Source organism: Candidozyma pseudohaemuli (genome assembly GCF_003013735.1).
Source record: "Candidozyma pseudohaemuli strain B12108 chromosome Unknown scaffold00005, whole genome shotgun sequence".
Classification (NCBI taxonomy): Eukaryota; Fungi; Ascomycota; class Pichiomycetes; order Serinales; family Metschnikowiaceae; genus Candidozyma; species Candidozyma pseudohaemuli.
Window position 1 is genome coordinate 321,835 of NW_020194439.1, and position 9,563 is coordinate 331,397.

The following is a 9,563-nucleotide window of genomic DNA, read 5'->3' on the forward strand; positions in this document are numbered from 1 at the left end:
GCTTCGTTCAGCGTGCCATTTCCAACAAATCTGTAAAATAAAGGTGGATTTATCAGTGAGTCCACCAATCTTCTCGGGATGTCTCAAACCACTCACCAGGTTTTTTTTTTTATTTTCGTACTTTCGTCCAGCGTTCGTGCAGTACCTTACGTGTATATACCAAAAACCAGTGAGAAGCGCACAGCTGTCTATTGTCGCGCCAGCAAAAAGCGGGAGATATATAAATAAACGTGATTTCCCAGCAGGTCGCAAGGGCCAAAAATCCGCAATTTTTTGAAAAGTTTTTTTTTTCTCGCTCCTGAACACAGTCGAGGCTCTGCATTTAACCCTACTTTCGCGGTTTGTGATTGGTTAGTCGGCAAAAATCCCATTTTTGTGGTTACCCTTTTTTTATTGCCCTTTTCTTTTTTTTTATTGGAGTCCCGCACCCGTGCCTCACACAACTGTTATCACCACGTGACGACAGTACCTCCATAATGTCAGATCCAATTGGCACAGAACAACAGGATGTGGCTGTGGACCCTGCCGCCACAACCCCAGCTCCTCCACTGACTGCTCCTGAAACTACAACACCAGTTCAGACCCCTTCGGCTGATGTGTTTCAGAAGGAGGATGCTTCACATGCAAATTCAAATGTCGAGGAGACACCAGCACCTGAAAAGCCATTGTCCCCTCCCAACCCTTCGCCCTCGCCAGAGAAACATAAGTTAGACGACGATGCTGGACAGGATGAAGCTTCGAAAAAGTTGAAGACGGAGGGTGAACAGGCTAGTTACCAGGCTGACACTTCCAAGATGGAGCCCGCTCCAAAGCCCCCTCCAGAGCCCGACATGACCAAACTTCCCGCTAACCCTATCCCCAAGCATCAAAATAAGTTTGCGCATAACACAATTAAGGCTATCAAAAGATTGAAAGATGCCGGTCCTTTTGTCCACCCTGTTGATATTATCAAGTTGAACATTCCATTCTACTACAATTTCATCACGAGGCCCATGGATCTTTCTACTATTGAACGTAAGCTTTCGGTCAACGCATACGATGATCCACAGCAAATTGTCGATGATTTCAATCTTATGGTGGACAACTGTATTAAATTCAATGGTGAATCTTCCGGTATCTCTCGCATGGCAAAGAACATCCAGGCTCAGTTTGAGAAGCACATGCTCAACATTCCCCCCAAGGTGCTTGCGGCCAACGGCCACTCTAACAACACTGGTGCTGCTTCCAGAAGACGCAACGTTATTGTGAGTGACGACCCAAAAACCGAGTCGGTGGCTGCCCACAGACCCAAGAGAACCATTCATCCTCCAAAGTCCAAGGAATTGCCATACGATGTGAGACCAAGAAAGAAGAAGTACGCCGCTGAGTTGCGTTTCTGTAACCAGGTTATCAAGGAGTTGACATCCAAAAAACTCTACAATATTAACTTCCCCTTCCTTCAACCTGTTGATCCCGTTGCATTGAACATTCCTCATTACCATGAAGTTGTGAAGACCCCTATGGACCTTGGCACAATCCAGTCCAATCTCGCTAACAACAAGTACGAGAATGCTGATGATGTCGAAAGAGATGTCAGACTAGTTTTCTCAAACTGTTACTTGTTCAATCCAGATGGCACGGATGTGAACACCATGGGACGTCGTCTTGAGAGCTACTTCGACAAGAAATGGGCCGCCAAGCCTGTTCCCGCTCCATCGCCCGTCAACTCTGATGGCGAGTATGACAGTGATGATTACGAGGATGATGAGGGTGAGGTCAATGAGGCAATGTTGTCAAGTATCCCTGCAATTTCTTTCATGGAGAACCAGTTGAAGAGAATGAAGGCTGAGCTCGAAGAGTTGAAGAGAACTGAGCTCGAAAAGTTGAAGGCCTCTCGCAGAAAGAAGAAGAAGACCAAGAAGACTAAGAAGGCTAGGTCCAACTCTATCGCTGACGGTCGTGCTGACGACCAGCCTATCGTTACTTACGAAATGAAGAAGCAGGTCAGTGAAGTTGTTCCTACCTTGAACGACAAGAAGTTGCAGGCTTTGATCAAGATCATTAAGGATGACGTTGTCATCAGTGACGAGGAGGAAGTTGAGCTTGACATGGACCAGCTCGAGGACCGCACTGTCTTGAAGCTTTACGACTTCTTGTTCGGCAAAAAAGCTGCTTCTAACGCCATGACCAAGGCTAAGAAGTCCACATACTCTTCCGGTAACATTGACCAGCTCGAGCAGTTGAAATCACAACTCCAGTTGTTTGATGATGCTGAAAGATCAAACGGAGGCTCTCACTTACCAGCCTCCACGTTCGACCTCAACAGTATCCCTGCCCAGGAGTCTTCTGATGACGATGCTTCTTCAGAATCTTCTGAGGAAGAGTAACGGTCGGCACGAATCTTGTATTATAGAAAAACATGTACTATATAGCTTTTCAATGAGGTTAACGGCGATATGATAGAACTGCAACTGTAGATTGGATCGAGTAAAGATGGTCCATGCTCCATATGCTACTCCACATAGAAAATTTTTTAAACAAGAGCCCTCAGCACCTTGATTATAGACTTTATATGGATTAAGTGATAAATCTATATCGAAAGTAACTGAATTTCTGCCAAACCCTGGCTTGTATTGATTATTTCACTAAAGTCAACTCACGTGCCGGGTCACGTGCGAACCATCGAAAGTCTTTTGCATCTTGGTTCACTGATGGAACAATAAGTACAACGACATGACAAGCATCGGATCATCTCATGGCCAGCTAACGCCGAGGGATCCAAAGAATAACCCTCTACGAATCTTGCAAACCATCAAAGAAACTCATGGCCGTCCAGCTCACATAGTAGGACCAATGGTCCGGTATTCCAAACTACCGTTCAGAGAACTCGTTAGACATTACAACGCCGACATCGTGTATACCCCTATGATCCTAGCAAGAGAGTTTGTCAGAAACGACATAGCTCGAATCAGTGACTTCTCCACAAATCTCAAAGATACACCCGTTATAGTCCAAGTTGGTTGCAACAACGTCAACGATCTTCTCAAGTTTGTCGAGATGATGCACCCATACGTTGATGGAATCGGCCTCAACTGCGGTTGCCCAATCCGTGAACAAGTTCGTGAAGGTATCGGAGCAGCTTTGATGTCTGAGCCTGATCTTGTAGCCGAAATGGTCAAAGCAGTCAAGGATAAATACGGCGACAAGGTATGCATCGAGACCAAAATCAGAATTCATAGCGACTTAAGCGAAACCGAGAGATTCGTGAAAAAGGTGGAAAGCGCTGGCGTGGACTTCATCACGGTTCATGGACGGACTAAATCGACTCGTTCATCTCAGCCTGCAAACTTGGATGCAATCAAACTCGTGAAGGACACCGTCAAAGTGCCCGTTGTCGCTAATGGTGACTGCTTCACCCATGAAGACTTTGAAAGAATCGCAGAATACACAGGAGTTGACGGAGTAATGGCAGTTCGTGGTGCATTAGCCAACCCTGCAATCTTTGCAAAACACAAAACGGCACCTTGGTCTGCAGTGGAGATCTTCTTTGATCTTGCTCTCAGCTATGGTTTGCCATATCGCATCACTCAGCATCATCTTTCGGAAATGTTCAGCGCCATGATCCCTAGGCTGTACGTGAAGGAGATGAATGAGATACCAAACCTTATAGATCTCATCGACTGGTTAGACCAGCACTTCATCCTCAAACGTAGAGGTGAAGATGGCTTTGGAACGGACGACAACGTTCCTTGGAAACACTCAGCATAGCAATAATAGATTAGCATTTATGTCTTCACGGCCCTTTCATTCAAGAAGTCCTTGTTCTGAAGAGAGATGCTTCTTGTACGGTTGTCCACCTTGTAGATTCCCACAAGCTGTTGCGCCAATTCAAACATATTGTTACGCAAGGAGATGACAACAAATTGAGCGTTCTTCGTCCGATCCTTGATGTAGTTGGCAACAATAGAGACATTTCTGAAGTCCAAAGCTGCGTCAATCTCGTCCATAACATACAACGGCGTAGGCTTGTATTTGTGAAGAGCAAAAACAAGTGCAAGCGAACTCAAAGTCTTCTCACCACCAGAGAGGTTGGATATATTTCTCCACGATTTTTTTGGTGGCATAACACTGAACATGATACCCTCTGAGAATGGGTCCAAACTGTCCACCAAGTCAAGCTCAGCATTACCTCCCATTGTAATCATTTGGTACATCTCCTTCAAGGACAATGAAATAGTGTTGAAGCCCTCCATAAATTCATCAAGTCGTTTCCTCTTGAGCTCCTCACAGTATCCTTTGACTCCATCACGCTGTTCAACAGTCTCATTCAAGTCAGTACGACGGATTTCGAGCTCCTTCTTCTTCTCACCATACTCCTTAAGGACTTCAATGTCGACCTTGACATCATTCATGTATTGCTCAAGACCCTCAATCTCTTCTTCAATGTTTGCAATGTTGATATCATCGATGGCCTCTTCTGAGAGCTGCTCAATCTCTGAACTCTCGTACTTGGACCTCTCGTCCTCTGGCATCCAATCAATATATGGGCCACAATCACGGACGATGAGGTTCTTGATCTCCTTGTTGGCAATTTCGACTGCGGATTGGCATTTACGAACAACGCCGTTAAGCTTCTCAAGTTTGTTTTCAAGCTCAATCTCCACTGATTTAAACTCGTTGATCTTTGCATTAAGGTCCTCAACCTCTTCAGTTACTTTCTCGAGCTCTGATTCGTACTCAGTCCGTTCATTCATGAAAGCTGCAATTTGATCGTCAATCTCCCGAATCGCCTTCATACTCACCGAAAGATCTTCTTTGACTTTTTCGATCTCAGTTTGAGCTGATTCAAGTTCAGCTACACTCTCCTCGACAATCTTTGTGTGTCTTTTAGAATCATGCTCGAGCTTTCTAAGCGCCATAGCATTTTGTGAGCTTTTCGCTTCATTGAGCTCAATCTTCTCCTTCAAAGATCCAACCTTGGAGTCCTGGATTTTCAATTCGACACCGCCAACATCCATGATTTTTGTTTGAAGAGCCGAAATCTTTGTCTCGGTTTCCACCATCAGCTGTCGGAGCTTTTCATTCTCTGCGGTGAGCGATTCGAGCTCTTTGGTCTTCTCTTGAATTGGGCCCTCGAGTTCGGATGAACCATCCTCACTCTCTTTCTGAGCAAGGAGCTTTTTGCAGTTGGATGAAACTTCCTTCTTCTCTGAAATTAATGACTGAATATCAAGCTGAATCCTTTTGATAGAAAATTCCGTCTCTGGGGCCAACTCCTTGAGCTTTTGAAGATTATTCTCCATTTCCTCGCATTCATGCTGTAGCAGGTTGACTTCTTCTTCCATCGACGCCAACTCCGATTTCATTTTTTCGATGTCTTCTTCAGAGAGCTCTGTATCATCATTTCTAGAATTAGATGTAAGCTTCATGGCGCCTCTAGCAAAATGAGATCCTCCACCGGACATGGCACCCGAAGTGTCAACCACTTTACCATCCAAAGTGACAACCTTGTATCTTTTGGCGCCGTAAGCAACCGATTTCGCCTCTTGAAGATCGCCAGCCACGAGGGTGTTGTAAAGTTTGCTGTAGAATGCTGGCAAAAAGCGTTTGTCTTTTGGAATGATCAAGTCAAAAAGTCTCTTGACGCTCATTGGATTTCCAGGAGTCTGAATTGGACCAAGATCAAAGTTTCGGAGCTTGTTGAGACAAATGAAATTGGCATAACCTAATTTGTTTTTTCTGAGGTAGTCGATACAAGCTTGTGCTGTCTCCACGGTGTCTACCACCATCGAGTCAAGGCCTGGGCACGCTGTTGAGATTGCAACATCGTATTTGTCATCAATCTGACCCAAGTCTCCTAGACGACCAAAGAAACCAGTGATTCGGCCAGACTTCGCGAGTTTCGTCAAACTCACCAAGACCTTATTTTTGTTCTGAGTGTTCGAAACGGAGTGGATGGCGTCTTGTGTCTGTTGCCTTGCAGAGTTGAGTCTGTTCTTTTTCTTCTCAAGCAGCTTTCTAGAATTTCGACATTGTTCTTCGCCCAATAGTATTTGCTCTTTGATATGCTCAAGCTTCCTCTCCTGTGAATCTAGCTCGGCCTCTTTCTCCTTGCCTTCTCTCTTGATCTCCTGGAGTCTCTGAGATGCCTGCTGAAGCTGACGTTCGGTGCTCTTAGATTGCTCTTCTAAGATTTCAATCTCAGACTTGATTAATTGAATGGCGCTCTCTTTCTCCTTGACCTTATCGTTCACCGGAAGAAGCTGGGTTTCGAGCTCTTGGATCTCTTTGGAAAAATGAGAAGTTTTGTCGGCGAGCTTCTCTCGAAGCTGGAAAAGTTTGGCGCTTTCTTTCTCCAACGACTCTTTCAAAGAGGTCAAATCATTCACAGATTGCTCTTCAGTCTCACGAAGAGTCTTGAGTTGATGCGAGGAAGTGGATAATGTACGCTCAGAAGTCTGTTTGGTTTTCTCGATCTTCTTGACCTTGCTCTCTAAGTTCTTCACTCTCTCTTCAAGGGAGACGTTTTTACTGTTGAACGTCTTGTGCTTCTTGTTGGCTTGTGTGAGCTTTTCGTTGGTCTTCGAAATGTCCTTCTGTAGCCCCTTTTTCCTCTTTTGTGCCTCGTCTACCTCAATATTAAGCTCCATGTTTTTGTTCTTCTCCTCACTGAGCTGTTCTGAAACATCCTGGGCGGTCTTCTCATACTTGGAAAGCTGTTGCAGATTTTCGTGGATGGTCACTTGAAATTTCACAGACTTTTTGTTGGTGAGCTGCTTCTCCTTCTCGAGAAACTGCAACGCATCATTCTTCTTTTCCTCAAGCACGTTCGTGTCGTTCTCGACCAACTCGAACCTGTGTTCCTTTTCTAGACACACTTCATTGAGCTCATCCATCTTTGTGAGGTTTTCCTCAATCAAAGACTTGTATTTGCTTGTGCCAATGATATCCTCTAGGTATTCGAGTAACCCGTCGTCGTTTTCCTTTTCAGCCTTAGCCTTCATCTGCGAGATAGACTCGACCTCGCCCTGCAAGATCAAGAATCGCTTGTGATCAAGGTCAATTCCCTGATCCCTCAAGTACTGCGTCACGTCTGTGTAGTTACTAGACCTGCCGTTGAGATAGTACAGGGAGGCGTTGTTTCGAGTGGCGCGTCTGCTGATAACAATTTCAGAACCAGGAACATCTGAAGCTGCCAATGGATCGACTGGGTCATCTATAACGTGGCAAAAGTGGATGTCGACCTGGCAAAAGTCGAGCTTTTGACCGGACTCGGAAGAATGGATCAACTCAGAGAGCTTGCCTTGTCTCATCTTCAGAGCCCTGAAACCAAAAACAAAAAGCATGGAGTCAATGACATTACTCTTACCAGACCCGTTGGGTCCAACAACAGCCGAAAACAGCGGGTTGAAGGGCCCGATCTCCTGTACGCCAGCGTAGGATTTGAAGTTGGTGAGGATGAGTTTCCGGATCACCAACCTGGGCTTGATCTCGTCCTGCTTGACAGCCTTGCCGAGCTCCAATGTCGACTTTGATGTAGGTCGGCTTGCAGGAGGACGTTCTATGGTTGTTTTGGGTGCCTCTTCAACGTGGTCCTCTATTGCATCCCCATCCTCTCCATTCTGCTCATTAACCTCTTCTCCCGTACTTTTCTCATTCTGATCTTCATTTCCATTATCGTTTTCATCAATCTGGATCTTGGAGCCCTCGAGCTCCGCTAGCGTCACGTCCTCGTCCTCAGCTTTTGTATCATTGGCATCAACAAAGGTGGAGTTGGCTTCCTCCATGGAATCTTCAGACAACGGCTGGCTGGAGGGCTCTTGTTTCATTGACAGATCGTCATAATCGGAGTTGTTGATGAAAGTGTCTTCAGGCGCCTTGGAGGATATTCTCTGCTTCTTCATTGCAGAGTAGGACGTGGTTTCCTTTGTTTATGTCAATCGCGCTGCGAAGATGTTGATCTGCACCAACGTTGATGAGTAGGGCTGGGGTAAGATGGGGGGGTGGCGAATGATACTTCAAAATGAAGTGATTTTAAAGAGTTGAAAAACTCTAAAATTCAAGGAGAGTGAAAGAAGGTAAAAGCTTATATTTGCTTGGTCGATGCTTATGAGGGATGGATCACTACATAATGGTTGCAAAATGTCGCACTCACAGTATTTGTGGAGACGCTGTCATACTATAACTTCACTAAAGCGGACAAAAAAGAACCATATTTTCATCATTGCATCCAGCTCAGATTCTGCTTACATCTATGTAATTACCTTATTACTTTGCTCCCACTCCTCCCGAGCCTCCTACACTTCGTAATCTCTAGATATGCTATTGTACATGGTATGAACCGGCTATGCGACTACTCGTCCTTGGACTTCTTCTTCTTCTCTTTCTTTTCCTTCTTTTCCTTCTTGTCCTTCTTCTCCTTCTTTTCCTTCTTGTCCTTCTTCTCCTTCTTCTCCAGCTTCTCCGTCTTCAGCTTCTTGCTGCTCTCCTCCTCCTCGTCGTCGTCTTCACGCAGTCTCTTTTTGCTAACTGGAGTCTCAACCTCAGCAGGCTCAGCGGCCTCTTCTTCCTGTTCCTCCTCTTCTTCAGCCAATTCCTGTGCCTCCTCTTCACCCTCAGCTACAGCATCGGCCTCAGCGTCCTCTGGTTGCTCAGGCTGCTCGGTCTCCTCGGGCTCTTCGCTATCAAACTTGATCTTCTTGTTCTGTGGCTCTCCGTCGTCGCCAAAAGTGATCTTCTTGTTCTGTGGCTCTTCCTTGTACTCAGTCTCAAGTTCAGCCAGAAGAGGCGGAAGCCCACGCAACTCTCTTTGCACTCTCTTCAACTGTCCGAGCTTGGGGTTGCTTCCGGCAAAGTTGGAGAATCCGGTAGCGGAAAACTCAACAGCGTCACCGCTGCCGGGTATGGCCGATGCGATGGCTTCACTGGTACTGATGAACTTGGTCAACAAGGCTTCAGCACGGGTTTTGTCGATGGCTTTTTCACCTTTGATTTCTGCCAATACAGGTTTGGTCACCTGACTGGGAATGCTTTTGTTCATTCGGCGGAAACTCGACATCGTGGCGGGCCCAGTGGATGTGAACTTGAAGTTGCACCAGACTCATCTCGAAAAATCATGGTGCGAAGTCTCGCTGCCGGTACTGCAGGTAGTGGCATGGTGAGGCCTCCAACTTCATCAAAAATCGCCTGCATTAACACCGGGAATTTTTCCACCTTCCTAGAGACCTCCACATATACCCAATGTTCGCTGGCTTGAAACATTGTCAAAACAGTCTCAGGGTCGGGCTTAATGCCACCCGCCAGTTTTCCATGTTGAACAAGCCCCTCATAACGACGAGCCTTTCGTCCAGTCCAATTTCCAGAATGCCCGTCCAGATTCCACAACCCTCTACCCTTTCACTTCTTCTGAACCTCATCCAGAGAAGATTCAAGTCCAGAGGTAACACATACCAGCCATCCACGCTCAAAAGAAAGAGAACTTTTGGGTTCTTGGCTCGCTTACGGTCGAGGGGCGGCAGAAAGATCTTGCAAAGGAGAAAGGCCAAGGGCAGATGGTACTTGACCCACTAGACCAACCAAACATT

General features: G+C 46.0%; 4 protein-coding genes across 4 annotated transcripts; 2 read left to right on the forward strand and 2 right to left on the reverse strand.

The window, feature by feature from the left end:
* Positions 1-476: 476 nt before the first annotated feature.
* DUS4 (tRNA dihydrouridine synthase) lies at positions 477-3,747 on the forward strand (the record flags this gene model as incomplete). Its single annotated transcript, XM_024857963.1, has 2 exons — positions 477-2,362; positions 2,862-3,747. 2 exons carry the CDS (start codon positions 477-479, stop codon positions 3,745-3,747), a joined length of 2,772 nt encoding a protein of 923 aa, XP_024713889.1.
* A 36-nt stretch (positions 3,748-3,783) lies between these two features.
* SMC4 (condensin subunit) lies at positions 3,784-7,883 on the reverse strand (the record flags this gene model as incomplete). Its single annotated transcript, XM_024857964.1, has 2 exons — positions 3,784-3,797; positions 3,827-7,883. The coding sequence occupies 2 exons, from the start codon at positions 7,881-7,883 to the stop codon at positions 3,784-3,786; spliced, it is 4,071 nt and encodes a 1,356-aa protein (XP_024713890.1).
* A 449-nt stretch (positions 7,884-8,332) lies between these two features.
* Positions 8,333-9,037, reverse strand: C7M61_002594 (uncharacterized protein; the record flags this gene model as incomplete). The annotated part of the gene is made up of 1 exon (XM_024857965.1): positions 8,333-9,037. The coding sequence occupies one exon, from the start codon at positions 9,035-9,037 to the stop codon at positions 8,333-8,335; it is 705 nt and encodes a 234-aa protein (XP_024713891.1).
* Positions 9,038-9,219: 182 nt separating this feature from the next.
* On the forward strand, positions 9,220-9,549 carry C7M61_002595 (mitochondrial 54S ribosomal protein bL34m; the record flags this gene model as incomplete). Its single annotated transcript, XM_024857966.1, has 1 exon — positions 9,220-9,549. The coding sequence occupies one exon, from the start codon at positions 9,220-9,222 to the stop codon at positions 9,547-9,549; it is 330 nt and encodes a 109-aa protein (XP_024713892.1).
* Positions 9,550-9,563: the final 14 nt, after the last annotated feature.